This window comes from Molothrus aeneus, chromosome 3 (assembly GCF_037042795.1).
Source record: "Molothrus aeneus isolate 106 chromosome 3, BPBGC_Maene_1.0, whole genome shotgun sequence".
NCBI lineage: Eukaryota > Metazoa > Chordata > Aves > Passeriformes > Icteridae > Molothrus > Molothrus aeneus.
The window spans coordinates 67526134-67547538 of record NC_089648.1 but is presented as its reverse complement, the minus strand read 5'-3'; the positions used below and the strand labels follow the sequence as shown (position 1 = coordinate 67547538).

The following is a 21405-nucleotide window of genomic DNA, read 5'->3' as shown; positions in this document are numbered from 1 at the left end:
TGAATACACCTTTTTTTAAAATGTATCTGCCATTAACCATAAAATGGTCACCTCAGGTGCAGATTGCCATGTCTCTGGAGAAGAGAGGCTTTGTGCAGGACTGGGAAAAGCTAAGCCATAATTTGAAAAGGGGAACTTTTGCCAAAGCTTAGAGCAGCCCTAGCAGATGAGAACAGAGCAGAAGAAACAAAGGATTGGAAGGGATCAAACCTTCCTCAAGTCCACCCAAATCCAGTGAACTGTCAGTTATACTGTGAGACCCTCCTGTGGGACAGCACAGCAAAACAAGTTCTGTATCTGGGGTTCTGCAGAGAAGCAGAACATGCTTCCCAAAACTTCCCAAAATCCTCCCCTCACTCACACATGGGACTCATAACTGTCCAAAAAATCTCAGAGCCAAAAACATCTTGGAAGATGGGTACCCCAGCCCCACTCCATGGAGGCACGCAACCACGGAGCTGGGCAACCCAGTGCATCACCCTTCCAGGCAGGAGTGAGCTGCTCTGCACGTGGCACCTTCCCCTCTGCTCTCCCCCCGAGGCCCTGGGGAGCGGCCTGCGTGGGGGGAAGCGATGCACAACATGCCCATGGCTGCTGTGCTGTGCTGGCACCTTGCTGCTGGCACCGGCCTCCTCCACGCTTCCAGCTGCTCGTGCCCCACTTTGCAAGGCTGGCATTTGCCATGGGCCTTCAGGAGGCCCAGAGAGTTTCTGTGAGGCGCCATGGTCTTTGTAAAGTGTCCATAAGAGAGGAGCCCGGTGCCAGAGCCCCTCTGTCCCAGACAGGAGTGGCACACCAGCAGCACTACCCGCTTCCAGGCCGCCCCAGGCGCTGCCGGCACCGTCCCAGGACGCCCACTGCTGCAACATGTGCGGACAGCTTGCACAAGGTGGGGACTCAGGCTCCTGGGGGCTGGGCAACCTTCCTTCCCATCTCTGCACGTGGGCCCTGCTCTGGAGCCGCTCCGTGGTGGCACATTGCATTCACCATCCCTTGCATGCACCACCAACAGGGGACCTCTGCGCCCACGCCAGAGCCCAGCGCACCAACCCAACAGCTCACATCCATCAACAGCAGCAAACCTCCACATCAGGTCTGTGCACGGGCTGAGGGACCTGCCCGTGCCACACACCACCTCCCCTTGCAAAAGGGATGGTTCCAGCTGGGAGGAGGTGGGTCTGGCTCAGGGAACTGCACTCCCAGCCAGCAGCTGCCAGGCTGGGAGCTGGCCTGGAACCCAAGGAAGCGCTCACATTACACGGTGGGGACGTCTGGCCCTGAACATCCCAGGCTGCCATACGTGGGGTAAATCTGAATCCTGCTCTGTGAATGCTCAGCACTGTTATATTTAGGATGCATAGCTGTGCTGGCTACACAGGGTATCCTGTTTTCTCAGGGCATTTTTGGGAAACCAGTTATTCCTTAGTTCCACATTTGGATATGTGTGTGAGAACAGTGAGGCATAGGAAACTTCCTTAGGCTTTTTGGTTTAAGAAGTGATAGCAACTATCAATGTCAACACAGTTTCATTAGTCACACTGGTCTAAACAAACTTAGGACATATCCCAATAATTTAAACCTGCATACTCTTGTAATTCACCTGTAGGGTAAGATCCTGAAGTTCCAAAGCAAAAGTGTGTTTTGTTTTCATATTCACACATAGCACGTCCAGAAACCATCCTTAATCTCACAGAAACAGGCATAATTCCCACTCTCTTCCTGTGTCCTTTCTGTAAGCATGCCATGTTGCATGTACTGGAATTTCAGCCCACACAAGGACAAGCATGAATGCTGCTGTGGTGCTCCCTTGAGTTCATTTTCAAGGTAATGGATAGGCTATCCAGAGTCAGGGCCAGTGCATTGCTGATCTCTCCACAACACATACGAAACATACTGAAGGAGCTAGGCAGAACACAGATGGATTACCACATCTCTGATGCACGAGAAGCAGCAGTGATAATGCACTCCTGGAATGGTACAACCACTGTGTATTTATAAAAGCATGACGCACTGCAACTGATTTATGAGCTTGGCACGTTAGGTGGGAAGAGAATATGCCTGGTTCTGATAGAGCTGGCAGGTTGTTCCTTACATCCTCCAGCACACACGATCCACTAACAAGTATTTCATAAGATTTAAGTTAGCAAGTCACAGCTGAGCATGTCTCCACAGACAATATATGCAAATGTTATCGTGCGAGACTGAGTTCTTGGAGTTGGAAGCGTATGGCCACTGTTCAAATGATACATGTCACAATTTCAGATGACTCAAATGCACTTAAAATACCTCTAATATTGCTCTGGATGATAAGAGAAGCTGCTTTCTTCCTACTTTCCAGAACCAACTGTTTCAAAGCCACAGGGGACTTCCAGCTTTCATCTAGCAGCAGCATGATGTAGAAGCAACTCTTGATAATCCCCATTGGGACATACCACCCAGTGTGTGGTAGTAGATGTCCCCATTTTTTCTTAAATGAGTAGGGATTTATTTCTATGCTTGTGGGATACTGCAAGCTACAAGAAAACTTTTGGATGGTTAAAGAAAAGCTCCATTATTACCATTACTCTGAAACCACAAACTATGCAGATTTTCATGCATTTATGGGTAGGTAACACCAAAGTCTATAAAATTCTTGACATGATCAAGTCAGTCTGCTTGCTATGTGCAGGGAATTTTGTAAAGGTGACTCACATCAACTTTGCTGAGCATACTTTCTACAGTTGTGATGCTGCACACATAAATATTTATTTCAAAAGCAAGTGTTGCAGTTCCTACACAATGTCGTGGTATGATCTGCCTCTCCTTGAATCTCCTTTGCTGCAGTGGAAGGATTGACACCAGCAAGGGAGATGCCTGATCTCCTTTGGGTCCTCTTCCATAGCAAATTAATGTTCTGAGTTTTACTGCCAAAACCAAACTACTGGAAACTGTCCTTCTTTCTTCTGTACCACTGCAAAAACAAGTAATACAATTACAAAAGGTTGAAAACTGAAATTCATAATTACACTTTCACAAATTACTCATTCCACATCATACTAGATAATGGTTAAGATGTTTTAGAACAATAGATGTTTTAGAACTGCACAGCCTTGCAGCAATTATATGATCTGATAATTTACAATCATCTCATAATACTGTCTGTCAAACTGGGGGGCCACAGAAGCCTTTTGCATAAGACTTTAAGCCTTTAATTTTGCAGTGCTCTGGCTCACCTTTCAGCCAAGGAAGTGTGTTTTCTGTAAAAGCTGATTGCTTTTCCACAGACCTGTGTGACCTGAACTTACAGGTTAAAGTTCAGTGTCCACCTGTGTAAATTATCTGCAAGACTGAATTGACAACCGTGCCCCTGACCAGGTCATGCATGCAGAGCTGAGGTTATCTTTTCAGAGCAGGGCTGTGCCACATTGCCAAGACAAAGGCAGAAAACATTTTTAACAAATGTTATACTTAAAAGTATTTAGAATTTCATTATGAACTGGAGAACTTCAGATACCTAAATTTGATAGCATTAAAACTTTTTTACAAAATCTAAAGGCTGCATGCTTCCCACTCCTTTTACCTCCACAACATCCCAGGGAATTCCTATTTGTGGGTACAGGGAAGAATCTTACCAATGTAGGCTTACATGCAGGACACAGAAAGGATGTCTGGGCCGTACATCACTTGGCATATTTGGTTCATAATTAAAACTTTGTCTGCTGCTGATAGGTATGAAGAATTCCTTTCTTCAGTGCTTCACATATCAGGCTTTTTGGTATTTGAGACATTCTATTTTGTGGGATGGAGATGGCATAAAATATATTATTGCTGGCTATCACATCATATCCAAGATTCAGTAGCAAATAACTAATTTTTCTAAAGTAATATTTAAAGAATTATTAAAGTAATATTAAAGAAATTTAAATATTTTCATTTACTAATTTATTTACTGTGTTTACTGACAGTGCAAGCAAAAGTAAAAATCCATTCTGGGAATGCACTGGGGCAAAGGTGTCCTTTCTGTAATGATTTCATATACCAGCTTTTTCAAACAACTTCTTACTGAACAACATCATAAGACATTTTAGCTAAGAGAATGTATTGCTGAATACTTCATCCAGCCACATTTTCTGTGCATGCAATGCACATGTAGAAGTTAAATACTCTCGGGCTGTCCTCTTCATAAGGCTTCAAAGAACACAAAATAATCATAGAAATGGCTTGTTACAGACCCGACAACACACACAGCTGTGTGCCAATACGCCAAGCTGGAAAAACTGATCCTATTCCAAGGCAAGTACATTATATAAAAAAATATTAGGTAGGTTAGTACTACTTTCAGACTTGCAATGATAATGATAGTAATACTGACAATAATAATTTTTAAACACCTACTTTGGATTAACTTGGCCATCTGTTACATAACAGTTGTGGTACTCCCCCAGCAATTTCAGCAGCTCAGTTATGACTGTACACACATCTTTCATAACCTTGTTGGTGATTCTAATCTACCTTAACAACTGCTGTTCTAATAAATATTTCTTGCAAATGAAAAAAATCATTGTAGTAATTATGCCATAATAATTTTCTAAATTACTATAAACCCACCAAAATAAGCCAAAGCTTCTGTTTTTTTCTGTGATCATAATCAAGGATATGAAGCTCCCTGGAAAGTAAAAAAGCAGAACCTACTTATTAAAACAACGTTACAAGAACACCATCATTAACTTTTGCTAGCTATTGGAACACTGCTTGCTCAGGTTCTGTGATTAGCCAAATTAAATTGGTGTTTGGCACTAACATGATGCTTCTTGTGTTGAAATAGCACATGGAAAATGGCAACACTACTACTGTGTATTGTCCAGCAGTAAACCACCATGATATTACAGTGATTATTATTCATATTCCAGAGTCCTGCAAGCCCCAGTCACGAAACTACTGTATCAGAACAAAATGACTGTTCTTGTCACAGCTAGTTTGCAAAGGGCATGCAGGGAGGTGATGGATGCAGACTGGAAGGCAGAATGAACACTGCAACAGTTTTCATTTACACAATAGATATGACTCCTTGCACACCAGTAGTGTGTAAAATACTAAACTTCTGTATACATCAACACCAGGGGGCTTTAATGAGGGATGCAGAAGACACCAAGGAGGGAATTTTTCAGAATTTTATGCAACATCTCTTCAGAAACAACCGGCAATTGGAAACAGAGGCTTAAAATGCTTATTTAGAAGTCTGAAAATGAAGGTGCAGAGGCTGACCTGGTGGGACAATGAAACCAAGAGATAACTTACATAACATCTTGATTTGAGTAAGAGGGATGGTGTAACAGCAGGCTTTGGCAGTCATGAGCAAGTGAAGAGAGAAGCTTTACAGCTAATGCAACAGAGATGCCAGAGCCAAGGCAATAACACAAAACAAGAAGCAACAAGTCAAAACAAAAGACTAATAAACAATCCATTCTGCAACTTTCTCAGTGGCTGTGAAATCAAAGTTGTTTAGCTGTCAAGGACAAAAAAGGGCACCATTAATTCAGATCAGTATGATCAGGCTGGATTAGACTGTAAACCAAATGACCAGGTAGGAAAACAAGGGAGAGATGTGCTGTAAAAGAATGGAGATTGAGACAGAGCTGGCATAGGAAGTTTTAGAAACATGCAAGTCAAAGCTGTTTACTAATCAACGAAAGGACAACAGAAGCAGAAACCCTGAAGGTTACAGAGTTGGGAATATTCAGTTGCAGTGAGGCTGTCTTGAGGTGTCAGAGATGCAGACTGAGCTTTTTGTCAAAAGGCCACTCCTATTCCCACTCTTGTGTAAAAGGTACATCAAAAAACAAAGCCTCTTTCTTAATGCAATGGGCAGTGCAAGTAAATCTCAACCCTTCTTACCCATACAACTGTTATGGAAAAGACAAGTAGAATTTTTGGAAGAAGTTATCCATCCATCCATCCATCCACCCATCCATCCAAAGTCAGATGGAACAGAAACATGCAGACTAGCAAAGCACACAAAATCTCACTGTGAAAACCCACCAATAATGCTCTAGATCATACTTTCCATGTTGCCACCTGAAATACTTGAAATGCTCCAAGATCCAGCAGAAGGAGAAAGCAGGAAAGCCTTTATTTCCAGAACAGAGTAAACCAGCTTTCTTTTTCAGAAGATGCATCTACAGGATTGTCATGTAAGTAATAATGAATCTCAACGAGTGCCATCAGTGTGGCATACCCGTACACTTATGAGCAGAGAGCAAAACCTAAGAGAACACTCCATCCATCCTGCTTTCCATAAGGCTTCATTCTATTTTGAGAGACACATACCTGTGAATATCCTCGTGGGCATTTTAAAAACTGCAATTTCAACTCTGAGGTTTTGCAAGCTTTGTTTTCTGTGGTGCATGATATCATAAACATCCTGAATATAATTACAACTGCAATTTTGTGGGCTGTATTTTCCCTACTGGTAGCCCAAAGTTGACGTTTACAAAAACTTTTCTGCACACTTATTTGATTTGAACTTTTTATTATTATTACAAATGTATATTATTTTATTAAAAAAATTCACACTGAAGCAAAGTCAATTCCATTTCATTACAACCAAGAATATAAAATAAATGCAATGAACTCATAGCTTGAAATGAACACAGCCATTTCAAGAGTGACATCAGGACAACTTAAAAGCAGTAAACTCTCAACTCTAGAATAAGAAACAAGTATTTTGCTTCATGGTTTTGGTAGCCCATTCGCACGGGCACTACTGAATGCGGCCACCACAGATCTAGAGCGGGAAAGTTTTGTGGTAGCACCAGGCGCATACACAGTAATTTCTAATGGAAACTACAAAAATGAAAGATGCGTGCATGAAATTATTAGGAAAAAAAATAACTGAGTAGAGACAGGCACACTTCCACAAATAGTAAACATGGGAATATACAACTAGAACAATTTGAAAAGTTACTACCTTACATATATAAAAAGTTCTTTAAATTGCTGTTAAAAAGGACACGTTCTGTCCAGATTTTGTGTAATACTTTTTAGTGTCTACACAAGACAAATTTTTAAAAAAATTAAATAGCATTAATTTACTACTAAATATTTAGGAGATAACAGTGCATTAAGGACTTTTTTTCATATCGTAATACACATCGCTCCTGTCTGGCGACATTTTTTAGAAGATTACGTATGGCCTTATGTACAATACATTTATTTAATCCTAAAACAATTCTTTACTTAATGGTGTTAAAGTACCATTCCTGAAGATTATGAAGGGGAACTAAGCTTATTATGTTTATATAAAATATCATACATATTTGAACACTTCTAGCTTCCCGCCACCCCTCCCACTACGAATGCGCTTCCCTCCCCCTCCCCAGATACAGTGTCACAGATACAGTGCAGGAGTCGCAGCTTTCCCTATATTTTTCCTTCATTGTGCAGTTTGTGCTACATAAACTTCACCAACGAGGACCAGGCTGCTCATCCCATTAATTCTCCACGTGTTTGTTTCCTCTGAGCCACGACGAAAAGCTGTGCTCAGCAGCCTGTTCTCCCACCAGGATGGAGAAGACAGCTCTGTGCCTCTCAGTACAGGTGTGAAACACTTTGCTGAGGGTCTATAGGTTATGGGCAGAGACAGAGCTGAGTAATAAAGAAACTGCACAGGCAAAAAAAAAACACCCATAAAAATGACGTGGTCCTGGTTTCCCATGACAAACTGCACAATTCACTTCTGAAAGCGGAGTTTTTACCTCACAGGATAACCCCTAGGCAGCAAGGCTTCTTCCACTATGACTGCTACCAACCCTGGCAGCATGCATCAAGCTCCCAAGAAAAGGCAAATTATTTCACCCCAGTGAAGAAACTACAAGAGTGTGCAGAGCCTACAATTTGTAGCCAGGGCTGTTGCTTTTACTCCCTCTCCTCTTGGCTGTGAATTTTGGAGGAAGACAGCTTGGCTTCACCTGTGCGCATAAAAGCTAGAGAGAGGAGTGGCATGTGGTCATCTACCAACCCAACCAAGACAAGAAATGCAAGTGCAGCTGAGAGAGGTTGTGGCAGTCACTCTAGAAGCTGGAAGTTTGCTCAATTAAAGCACCTTACATTGCTGTGAAGTTTCACACTCTACATACAGATTAATCTACACCATGATTTTGCCTTATTGGCACAAGAGCCCACCTTAATTAACCAATGGTCCCCTGCCACCTCCTGATCTCGTATGAATTTTGATGACCAGTTGCAGGTCACAGCAAGGAAAAGAAATGTTAGATAACTGTAGTAGAAAAGACAAAATAATTTTGAGAGAACAGAAGGATGAAAAGAACACGAGGGGACAAAAATCACTCTGCCATAAGTTAATTTCCAGAAATGTGACATTCAAATTACAGAAGTATAAAAGAAGTGTTACTTAATAGCATTGGCCAAACACCCATTTGATCAAAAGTACCTCATCCTAACATCAGTAAGGGGGGAAACAGAAAGAATGTCACCCCATAGTCACTGAAATGAAGGAACAATTAAAACCTGTCCTTTCAGAGTACTACAGTATGTATAAAATGTAGCATTTCAAGGGTTATACATTGAAAGTATTCTTTGGGAGATTATTTTTCCCCAGAAAGAATTTTTCCCTTCAATTGCTTCATTTAGTTTTTCACCACCTTCTTATCCATTTGATGACAAAAGCAGGTATTAGCTTTTCTGGAGCAGCTTGGTGTTGTCAAAACCACATGATGGTAGGAATGGCCAAAGCAAGCCAACTGCTCACACAAAGCAGAAAAACAGCATGAGTTTGAGGAGGAAGGGGACATTAAAGATGACTGGGAGATCAAACCAGTAGAACCATATAATATGTGATGAAAAGCATTCTCCTCAGAGCAAACAGACCTACTCATCTTGCTGCATCTGATCACAACTTCAGTGTGAATGTGCATGGGTACACCATTTGTTTTGTGTGGCACAGGGCAAAGAGAACACCCTGCAGTACAAAAACCTGTGACCACTGACCATTTACACCTGAACTCCTGTCACCTCTTCTCTGGACACCAGCTGCAGAAGCTCTCTGATGTAACACTGCCAGTAGCTCTCTAAATGCATTCCTCCAGGTTTTCTGCCACAAGAGCCAGCCTTATTTCTGAAGGCTGAAGCAAAAACGAAGCTGTCCCAAATTACGTGTTGTGTCTCTCTGAATAACTGTGGTTCCAGAAGTTGGACAATAATGCTCTGATTATGCTTCTGAACTCTTGCTTAATTACTAGGGATTTTCTGCAAGCTACCCATCCACTTACAATCCCTTAGGCACAATCAAAACATGTTTGCTCTAGGGAAAAAGAAACATTTCAGTGCAATCAAGCGCATCTGGTGTAACTAATCTGGTTAATCACAGCAATGTGAGGGACACAGAATATGCATTATAAACAAGTAAAAGGAACCATTTTCAACATGCTTTTCAAACTGCACAATAATTTCTCTTAATTATAAATTCTAACATAAAATGATTAAATGCATTTGTTTTTGCAAGTCTTAGTATTTCTGTCACCTTTAAATTTTGAGAACTGACTCAGGAATGTGAAAGAAAGCTAAATTTATAGAACTCTCACACACATTAATAAGCTACTTTGCAGAAATACAGAAAAAGCCCGTCATCCACATTCCTAGTGAGGCTTGAGGGCAGTAAATACATTTTCCTGACTATTTTGGTGTCCAGCCTGGGAAGACATTCCTTTCTTCTGTTCCAACAGATCCTGAAAGCATCTCCTTTTCATGTGACTGTCCTGGTTTCATTTAAAGTAATACTTAATTTAAAACTAGTCAGAGCATGATCACTGTGATTTCAAGAATTCAATGTGAATGAGTTAAGAAATATCAGCCATCTTCTGTTTGGCGTTCAGTCCAGTAGCATGAAGCATATCTGTTGCTGCAGAGACTTGGGTGGGTTTTTTTTTCTTTTTTCATTTTTCTTTTTTCATTTTATTAATTTTTAAATTTTTTTATTTTTAATACTTTGCCTGAAAACTAGACTAATAAAAACAGAATAGTAAAATACTCTGGAACAGTAAAATTTTGCTGTTCTTGACATCCATGAGCAAAACAGTAATATCCTGTGAAAATAACATAGTGCTTTAAAAAGGTGCAATATACCTGTATAGCTAAACTGGTTCGCCTAGTATAAAACTAACTATATACAAGCTTGAAAGCCTGGGAGTTCAAGATTTTAAAACTTTAAAATCCCATCAAAGAGATTGAAAAGACAGATTTATGGCAATCACTACAGCATAAGGAAGGTGCACCAGGAATCCTTCAAAATTCCAAAAGGTTAAAGAAGTTAAGTGCTGGGTTCAGATCAGAAGGGTTCATTAGAGTAACCACAATGGAGCACATGCAAGGGCAGGAAGGAAGGAAAACTTCACAAGAATCTCCTTTATGGCAATAAAGGGATGGGAATGGGGCAGGGATGGGGGAAGTCTTCAGTGAGTGAAGTTTTCCTTTTATCATCATGAATTTTAATTCTGCATCATAGTTTGTATTTTTGGTCTTCTCATCATTATGAACTTCATATTGCTGGAGTCTTCTGGCTTCTAGTCCATTCCTTTCTGGGTGCAGCCTGGCAGGCCCCTCAGTACCTATGAGACTGATGAGATTGGTGATACTGAGAGCTCTGCTGAGACGATGTGGAATAGCCCATTGTACTCTGGGACTGAGAAGATCCCTGAATGTTGCTTTGGTAACTCAGGCGCGAGCTGGAGTGCTGCAGGAAAAAAGAGAGGGATCAAAGGAATGACCATCACAGTTCCAGCCTGCTAGGACCATGCAGCTCAGGAAATTTTTAACCTCTGGTTAAAACATGATTGTTGGGGAAACTGGCTAAATAGCGCTACTTTTTAGGGTCCCATAAAACAAATCGTCATTCTGATCTGCAATCAGCTTCAACACAGCACACAAAATACACAAGAACCCTTGAAGGCACCTAAAAGTACAGCATGTACACACCCATTTTCTGAAGAAAAAATACACAACAGACAAAGAGAGCAGACTCCCTTTCAAAATTCATCTGTTTCTTAAACTTTTATCTATCATTATTGTAAATGCTATTAATGCAAATGCTATTAATGCTAAGGCTACAAACATCCTTCTCAAGGATAGGCAATATTAAATGTTGTAAACATTTTATAATTTTCTGAGAAAAAGACAACCATGACTACTACTCAATTTATCTAAATAAAAAAATTGTCCATTAAGATTAAATAATATAATATTAAGTGAGTCTTTTAACCTGATACCTTAACTACTGCAAACAAGGACAACTGCTTAAAAATGGGTATGGGTATGTACATAACCTAACATTCATTTTCCTGAATATTTTTTTTTTCCCTCCACAGTTTGGGCCTGTCAGTTTAGTGGACCCCAACTTCAGCAAGACAAATTTGTGGATCTTGCAGCCTCCAGCCTGCTGAATTTGCCCTTTCATTATCATAACCATTTCCCATCCAGAATTAATTGTGAGCTGCCCAATAATGCAAGATGCAAAATCACTTGGCATGAGCAGTACTGCTCAATGGACAGGAGACTGTCCAGCAAGGTAAACCCCACCACAATCCCATGATAAGGCTGGTTGTGTTACACAGTGTCTGAAACCTGAAATTTTTCTCAAAATTCTAGGAAGTTTTTCAATTTTTAATGGAAAAGAAAAAGAATTGTGATAAATTCTGTGATTTTATAGGTGTTCTTTCTGGATGAAAAGCACCACTCACCATGGTAAGCAAAATACTCAAGGTCACATAAGGAAGACTCAGCAAAACTCAACAAAGAGCTTTGCACTGTCATTTGTGGAAGCAACAGATACTGAGGTTGGTGAATGACAAAAAAAACTTCAACAGAGACTTCAGACCACAAGCTAAATGAAACTCAAAGCAAAGAGAATCTTCCAAATAAGATAAAATGGAGTAAAATTACTGCCTTAAGACTAGAAGAATGCTTTAACGTGCCCATGCTTATTTTTGTTTCACATAGGAGAATTTGTTTTTAATAAAGTCAGACTTGGACAAATTGCAGACATTCCTTTCTGGAACAGAAGATAGTCAGCTAGAAGTTAAAGGCAGATAGCCAAACATAAGTGCAAAAATGGATAATCAGCCCATACAATTTAGTGCATGACGTAAAAGAAACATACAGATCATGATTTTGATGCCTGTGCTGTTAAAGTTTAGAAGGAAAGCATCACAGAGGGCAAAAAAAATCTGGAAAAAAGAATATTTAGACTACCAGCAACTTGCAAGGGGGAAGTTTGCCAACAATTCAGAGAACTGGATAAGAATTCTATGATGGATATCATCAAATGCAGCACACCAGTCCTCAAAGTATAGACCAAACCAGACCAGCCATAAATACTGTGCAGTCAGACAGATGTACTGATCTGTCCAGGCCTCAAGGCTGTCTGGAACTTTTCAAAAAAGAAACCTAGTTGTCTTTCTCCTTAAATTGCCCTCAATGCCTTCATGACAATTTGTAACTAAAGGAGTTAAACAAAAATGGGAGAAATATGTCTGGCACTGAGTAATGAATTGTCTGTGGAGAAGGTCTGGAAAGCTAAGTCAAGACAACTGTAGAGCTGGTGTCTTAAACCCTATTTATTTTAACTTTAAAGCAGCCTGAAAAGACCATTCTCCAAAGCAGGACCCTCTTGGAGGCTAGGAACCAACAGAACCCCTAGCATAATTTATAATTTACCCTTAATATCTAACCTTTTTTTTCTTTCAACTAATTACTGCTCCAGCGAGTATAAACTCTGAAATACTGAAGATCTCAGAAAGTTCAATGCTTTCTATATTTAATGTAAGTAACTTTTTCAGTGGAAAATATAATTCTAGTAATCAAAGACAAGTCTGCTAATTCAAAAAATATTCAGTGATAGTGCTTTTCCTAATTAATGCTATTGTACCAGAAAACATGAAATCTGTTCTACTTTGGTCACATCAGAAACAGTGCATGTCTTTGTGCCCTAGTCTGGCATGAATCAAATGGATGAACTGAACCAAATTGTCATTCCTGTTCTTACATGCATTTTTTTTTTCTTTAACATTAGAAGTAGTCTTAGAAAGATACCAGAATAAACTACAGAACCACTTCATACATGTGACAATAGGAGGAATGAAATGGGAGAGCCTGGTTCAACTTTGTTCCTTCTTCTCAGGATTGTCTCACATCTGTGCCTCACATGGGATTTAATATTGCCAAGACTCAAGTATACTGAACTTGATGCAGTGCAGCATTTACAACCACTGGCTTCAGCAAGATTACTCTAAAATATAAAGTTAAGCAAATATTTAAGTGATTCCTGGAGTGGACTAGTCCTCAACACTTTACAGGGTGCAGTACAACTCAAACTGGTATTCTATTGAAAATTACTAATCACAGAACAAAACCTCAGCATGCCTCAGGTTACATCAAAAATTCATTAAAACACGATCTGTTCTTGCAGCTGGGAAAGGGGAAAAATGACATTTTGGCCCTCAGCCCTATAGCATCAGAAGCAGCAAAATTTCCAGAGGTACCTGATAATCTGAAGGCATGACAGGCCCGCCTGAGTTAGCGCCTGAAGGCCCTATGCGTGGTTTCTTGTTGGGAGGCACCTGGCTGAGGCCGGAGTCCTGGCTGTGCTGGAGCCCCGCGCCCGCGCCCCCCGCGGCCGCGCCGGTGCCCGCCGCCGTCCCGTTGGTCTGGCTGCTGCTCTGCTGCTGCGGCTGCGGCTGCTGCGGCGCCGCCTGCGCCTGCTGCTGAGGTGCTGCTTGCTGCTGATGCTGATTCTGCTGCTGCTGATTCTGAGGGAAGAAGCCACACAACACGGTCACTTGCTGTGAGCTGGGTTTGTGAGCTTCATGGAGCTGCCAACCCCCTGTCACCGAGGGGGAGGCAGGCCCTTGTGTGATGGAACACACAGCAAGGCTGAGTGCTGGGAGTTCACCCCCAGTACAGACCTGCACACCTGGGGGGTATCCACCTGTGATCATTTTGCTTTTTTTAATGAAACAAGCTGGACTTAAACTGGAAAGACAGTCGAGTGCCTCCTACAGCTACCCAGGTGTCCTGGGTTGCAAGATGTGGGTGGGGTTGTATATTCTGTTATCATCTGCTAGAGGTGGGGCAGTTCTCTTCTGTTAATTGTGCAGTTTTTCTTTATCTCTTTCACAACCAATCCCCTCTCTGGGGAGATATCTTCTGTTAATGGGCCATTGAGCCTCACTGATAAAATTACATCATCCCATTGTGAGATGCTCCACCCAGGGGGAGGATCCAAGCATTCCTACCTGGATATAATCTGGGATTTGGAATACCACAGGCAGCCTTTTCCACTGGATTCCAAGAGAAGCAGCTTTTTTCTCCACGAGATTCCCAGAGGAAGATCAGGCCCATCTACACTACCACTGAATATTCAGAAGAAAACTACACCCTTTTACAGGATCACTGTTTCAGCAGAACCACACCTGTAACTGCAGGAGGACTGCAGCCACCATTTAGACTGCTACCAACACCCTGACCCACAGTGTGTCAGGTCATATTCTAATTCTGTCAGCGTTGGGCTTTTTTTGCTTGTCCTATTGCATTCGTATTTTTAATTTTCCTAGTAAAGAACTGTTACTCCTATTCCCATAACTCTGCCCGAGAGCCTCTTAATTTCAAAAATTATAATAATTTGGAGGGAGGGGGTTTACATTTTCCATTTCAAGGAAGGCTCCTGCCTCCCTTAATGGACACCTGTCTTTTTCAAACCAAGACACCAGGTGTTCAGAGAGGATAAAAGGAACCCTTTATAAAGTAGTAATCACCCAATGAAGTAAATCAAAGCACCCAGAATTTCAGTAGTGCTCAGTGGCAGACATGGGGAACCCACAGTAAGTTGTTCTAAGTGGTTCAATGGCCTTGTTCACACAGAATCAAAACCACATTTCAACCTTTCACTTTTCACCTGAAGAAGGCTTGACAGCATTACTGCCAGAAAGGTAAGCACATTGAGACCAAAGGAATTTTATCATGTCTTCCTAGTTGCGAGGAAATTCTGGCAAAACCAGAAACAGGTTTCATTACTATTTTGGTTTCCCATGCTTTTAAGCACCTTGTAAAGAGTGCTGTACGGGGAATAGGGCCTAGCACAGTGCACAATGTACAGGGTCAGAAAATCTTACTGAAATAACAGAAAAGTGAAAATAAACCAGAAATGTTGAAGACAAAAGAGGAGGAAACTGCTGAATGAAGAATCTGGCAAGGGAAGGAGGAGTCTAGCAAAGGAAGAGAAGCCAGATAATTAAGATTACACTGGTTCCTAGAAGGAAAATAAACAGAGAAAAGTGTCACAGAAGGGGAAAAAAAGGTTAAGAAGAAGAACACAAGAACAAAAGATATTGAGAGCTCTTCTGGCTTCAGAAGGCTACAGACTAAAAGGAGTATTTGAGGAAGTGGAGGGAAGGTCAGAAAATGAACTGAGTGCAATTCTGTCCTCCATGGTTGCAGCTCTGGGAAAGATATCACTTGCTCATCATGAAAAAAACCCTTCAACTGATATGGATTGAATTAAAAAGCCTTACTATCTTTCCCCTAACATACTGTAAGGAACATTCCAGGATAGGTTTGGGGTTTTTTTGTGGAATATCTGCTTATATAATGATCAAAGCTTTAGTATGGCAGCCTTTTAATTAAAATCTTACTTTATTAGTTTCTCAGAAATTATGACAACCAGTTGCCACTAGCAGAAAATTCTCGATGTCCCCTTCATGTTGAGGCTTTTAGTTACCTCAGATAAATGACATAAAAGATCTGCATCTATGCCATTCATCACAATAGTCTCCCAAGATACATTCCAACAAAATTTGCAGTGATGTGTTCATTTAAGACTACAAAGAAGACTTGCATCTTCAAGGAGTTAAGAGATGGCCTGAAATTCCATTTCACATTTAGCAAAACCCATAATGTATCCTCCTGCACATAGTCCTCAAATCCCATCTCAGTCAAATTCTACTTCCTGGGAGATTTAGACCTCAGTAATCTAAAAAGTTAATCAAACTAGCTTGTAAAAAAAAAATTATCAAGAAGCAATTTATTTTTAATAATGGTTTGAGCTTCACTTACACAAACAAAACACCAAGAACTAAGGTACATTTGTGTTACAATTCTGAAATTTGTGTTTTCATAGGAGTGTTTGGGTGCAAGTAAGGTAGTTACTATTGTGTGTGGCATTCACATTTTCTGAACAGAGAGCGACAATTTTCTCTCTCAGGGTTTTTTCCTGGAGAAGCACAGAGAGAAGAAGATAAAAAAAATTCTTATCTCTACTTGCTGCTCCTGTTGTTTTGCACATGTGGAATGTGTTGGGAAAATTGTTTACCTGAAGTGATTTGTCACTTGGATTCTGCTGAGGATTGTTTTGTTTCCTTGACCAATTGGCTCAAAGCTGCGTCCTGGCTGTCATGAGAAAGTCACGAGTTTTCTTTAGTATTCTTTGTAGTATAGTTATAGTATAGTATAATGTAATATAACATAGTTTAATAAAGCAATTGTTCAGCCTTCTGAATCAATGGAGTAGATGCTAATAATTCCCTCAGTTGGGGGCCCCCTGTTTTTTGATAATTGTGTGAGCTGAAAAACTTAAATTTTTTAATGTGTAAACAAATACTGAAGGGACTCTCACAATTAAAGGCAAGAGCTTGTTGTACGTCCCAGGTTTTGTGCTTCAGATTTTAGCACAAAATTTAGTTGACAAGCTGAAGTTTGCTCTTGTGTGGAACTACTACTGCTATTGCCTGGCTAGAGACTGACCTGCCCTGTCAGTCTCCAGCTGGGGCCTGGCTGCACTACCTAACTGCACAAAAATGGCATTTTTGAGAAGCAACAACCTCGTCCTCAGGCCAGTCTGGTTCATGGCAGTTCCTAAATGACTAAACTCATGAAAGGTCCACACTTAGCAACCCATTGCCATATGTCACCTCTCGGCACTAATTACCAAAATGAAATTTCAGTCCTACCTAGAAACAAACCTAGCAGAAACTTGCCTACCAGAATTTAAATTATAAAATTACATTTTCACTTTGTTTTACAAACCCTTATTTTAGTCTTGCTAACTAACAATTAACCATTTTGAAGAATGGATGCTTATGCTAGATGTTATTTAATTCAGATGTAAGTTCCAAATAAACAGAGACAACTTCTCCAGGTTTTCAAATGATTGTACAGATATTTTTGGTTTTAAAAACAAACCAGTAACAAACCAATCTAAAAAAATAAAACCTTTCATTTACAATAACATCATAAAGCAACAAAACATGGAACAGATTCAACTTTCAGAATAGCCTTTACCTCCACATTTTCTACACTGAGTAATCTACATTTTCTACATTCAATGAGTAATGTGGGACTTGTATTACCTGAATGGTCTAAGAAAAAGTTTAATTTGGAGTGCGTATAAATACCTGACTGTCCTCAACAATCTCAAAGATCATTTATATATTGGCTGTTTTAAATATAAGCATGCCATTGTCATCAACCCTGCAACATTCCCAGGGAAAAGACAGATATTTCCTTACAAGTACACTGACTTAAATATAAAAAAGCCAGAGTAATTTTAATTCATAAGGTTTCTTTTTATTTTTTGAAGCTGTGAGAGTTGAAGCAAAACTAGTAACTAAATTACAATCAAATTAGTATAATGAATTTAATTTTATTTTTGCTCAGGGGTCTGTTTCCTCCTCTGGAAAAATCCATCTGGACACAAAAATCATGGATACTAACACTTGTTCCCAGTAAAGAAGAATCTGCAATATCAGTTCTGAAAACAAAATTTGCTCTCTAAAATATAGGTTTAAACTCACCTAGTTTGTCAGAAAATTTTGCAGAAAATTGAAAACAGAATATTCGTGTCCTCAAATGGTTTCTCTGAAAGACAACAGCCCTTCTCACATAGTCCCCAGATAGCTACAGTTCAAGACTGTTCTCTTCACATTTGGTTAGCTATACATCACTGTTGGTGCCTCACTGTACCCTGTTCCATGAAAATAACACGCTGTTTCCTGCACTGTGGCACCATTGTCCGGCCTTCACAGCACTATGGGACAATGGCTGTGGTCACACAGCACAGCTGAGCTACACGCACTAAGCAGAGCAGATTATGTTGCAAACACCCCAGAATTTATTATGCACACAAACAAGTTCTCACTCATGTCTATGGGGCTATGAAAGAGAGAATACTCAGAGCAGATTGTTGCCACCAGAACAGTTCAGAATCCTTATTACTCCTTTGTCTGAGGGCCCTTACAACACGATCAGGAAACTGCATGCAGATGGATGAAATGTTCTGATGTAGTGCCAGAAGCAGGCTGCCACTATTTATTTGAGACCCTGACAGCCATCTACATTCAAATGGCTGGATGGATGCCAGTCATACAATGAAAATGCCATTCTTTTCGTGTGCTCACAACGTATTTTCTTCATGTGATGCTGCAGGAGGTAGCAAGGTCTTCTTGGAACACAGCAGCTGAGAGCAGGCTGCAGCTGACCAACAGCCCACCCAGTTCATTCCCCACAGGTCAGGGCAAACCGTGCTGGTGATACTACCTGAGACACCCCGAGGCGTCTGATACTCTTCAACTGTCTGAGAAGCAGTTTTAATAGAGCTTTGCCTTGGAACACACATTTTTGTTAATTCTTCATGTTTCATTTTTGGTTAACTCTTCATGTTTCATTAGTTTTCATTTGGAACCATGATGCTTTCTTACTGCATACTTGCAAGTAAAAAAGCCCCAAACAAACAAGAAGTTTACTATACCTTATCCCCTTTCTCTTCAGGTTCATCTTCATTGAGGAATTCTCTTTTCGGATATGGAATCTGACAGCCAGCAAACACACTGAAACACAGTAAACAGTCCACAAATATGTACACATGGCATACATTTACTTAATACTGTGTTAAAAACAAGTGTGTATAACACAACTACATTTCTTGTATTTGACAAATCCTGTTTCCACAAGTGAGTGGCAGTGTGAATACCCAAGATAGGTGCTGATTGTCATGTAAGATCTCTTTGCTGTTGGCACAGGGCTGTCATTTAGAAATCATGGCATGGTTGAACATGCCCAAATGCCAGAACGACCACTTGTTGATCCAGATGGTAAAATGAACAAACACAGTGTCAGAGGTTCCACAACACCCAGTTGGAACATGCATGGCTCACTGAATAAAGGGACTGATCCAAAGAGTATTAATGTCCTATGAGCCTGCCTTGGCTTACAACAGGCTTCAATCTATTTGCCAATCACAACTGCAGACTTACTTTCCCTATGCTTTTCAGGTGTTGTTTAGGAAAAAAAGATCACTTTAAAATTCATCTGACCAATGGAATTTGGAACATTCCTTAATGTTTATGGCAGAAACCTTACCATAATGTTATCCTGTAATCCATGGGGAGCTACAGTTCTCCACAGGATAGCATCAGATAAACACTAAGCAGAAAATTACTGGTAGATCTTGACCAGTAGAATGTTTCTGTGCCAACATTCAGAATGCAATTAACATGATGTGGTTTTCAAAAGGGTGTAAACAGTTCTTAATCTTGTTGCTATGTAGTGTAGAAAAATTAATTTTAAAACCCCAACTAGTATCAACTAGACTCCTTTTTATTCCAGTGACTGTTCCTTCCTTTTGGTGTTGCCTGCTAGTCGGGGAAACAGTGAAAGCAAAGGTAGAAGTCTACCTGCATCAAGTTCATACAGATCATAATGCCATGCACCACCATGCTTCTGAAAACTGGGAAGAGAAACTGACAAAGTCCACCAGCTGGAACTGAGTATGTGATCTGAACTTTTCATGACAACAAAATATTCTCTCAAGCCTTCTGAACAAGGGATTTGTGGGATTTTAGGCAGTCATTTATCTCTTCGCTTTTCTCATACTGTTATCCTGTGAAAAGAGGGCATGGGAATGGACTGTAGGTCAGAGAACTGTCCCACTCCTAGGGAAAGGCACAGTCAACCAGGCAATGGAGACCAGTGCTCTGTGAGGCTGTGTGAGGCAGAGATTGATTCACTCAATGCTGCAGTAACGTTGTAACTCTGGCTTTGGTAGTGTGTTCAGAATTACAGCACTACTGTGGTACTGGGTTATTTTTCATGACCACTCAGTTCTGACACCAGTACATACAGACACTTGTAGTTTTTACTGAGCATGGCTGAGCTGCTACTTCTTGTGTACATAGGCAGGTATCTGTGAATTTTTCAGCTGTCATGTCATTCCAGGGACTAGCATACAGCAGAAAGAAATCACCCCAGATGTTCACAGAAGAGGGAATACATACTCTGATGTAGGCAGAGGATCCTCTTGAAAGTAGGGGTCCTGCAAAGCCTGCTCTGAGGTAATTCTCTTTGTAGGGTCCATAGTAAGAAGCTTCTGAAGCTGCAAAGCATAACAATAAAAATAGCAAAAAGCTTATCAAACTATCATTTTTCAAACTATGACTTGTATGTCTTGGATTGTGGATTGCTAAACTATTTCTGGCTTGTCCAGACAAGCCTAAGTTAGCATTGCTTGCTCAGTGAAGTTCCCAAGAACTACAATGCACATCCATCAAAGTACTGTGGTTGTGAAGTACTTCTCACGTATTAAACAGTTAAGTGTTTAAGGCAGTATTAATTGCTCAGGTTGAACCACTGCACTAAAGCAATGCTAAATTCAGCTATTACAAGTTCATAAAACATTATTTCTAAATAATAGCTATTTGTTGTGGTACATGTATAGCTTTTATACTGTTCTACACTGCTGACACAAAAGGAAAAAAAGTGTTAGAATGGACTGAACACGACTGATAGCTTTAGGGACGGAAACCATAAATCTTCATTTCTTGCACTGGCAACATTCCAGAATCAGAGCACTCTGCTACTCATGCAGCTCCCAAACCCACTCCAATTGGTACAAAAATGAGAAGGAACAGACCCTTCCTAGTAACCTTTCTTCCTTGCTAGGAGGAAAACAAGCACAAATTTATTAGCTAGAATTCTTTTGACTGCCATAGGCTATGAAAGAGGATTACAATATATTAGTAGTATAAAATAGGAATTATAGACATATCACATCATTTAAAATAGTTACTTATTTATCACATTCTGATAAACTTACAGCAGGAAATTTGGGTGCTCACATTATACAGCATCCTGCTCTCACACAATACTCTTTCAATTCAAGCCAGTAGTGAAAATAAATTTCCTTCTGTAAAGGACATCTCAGCTCAAACTCTCTTTCAGGTCTCCAACAAAAACTGCCTGGATATTCAACAAAAGAATGTGATTTTGGCATGGGTATTTGGGGCTTTTTATTCCAATAAATTAAAAACCTGACATACAATTCTATATTCTATATATATATATGCTACAGCAAACAGCCTCAGTAAAAGC

The 21405-nt window shown here is 40.4% G+C and overlaps 1 protein-coding gene across 2 annotated transcripts in view; it reads right to left on the bottom strand.

Moving 5' to 3' along the window:
• Positions 1-8321: 8321 nt before the first annotated feature.
• The window catches only part of CDK19 (cyclin dependent kinase 19), a 120166-nt gene continuing 107082 nt past the window's right edge, over positions 8322-21405 (bottom strand). For both annotated transcript variants that reach the window (XM_066547108.1, XM_066547109.1), the window contains exons 10-13: positions 20313-20410; positions 18788-18866; positions 13530-13796; positions 8322-10726 (exon numbers count right to left, since the gene is read on the bottom strand). In XM_066547108.1, the coding sequence (XP_066403205.1) occupies positions 10595-10726; positions 13530-13796; positions 18788-18866; positions 20313-20410 (576 nt within the window). In that variant the 3' untranslated portion in view covers positions 8322-10594. The remainder of the gene's footprint in view (positions 10727-13529; positions 13797-18787; positions 18867-20312; positions 20411-21405) is intronic.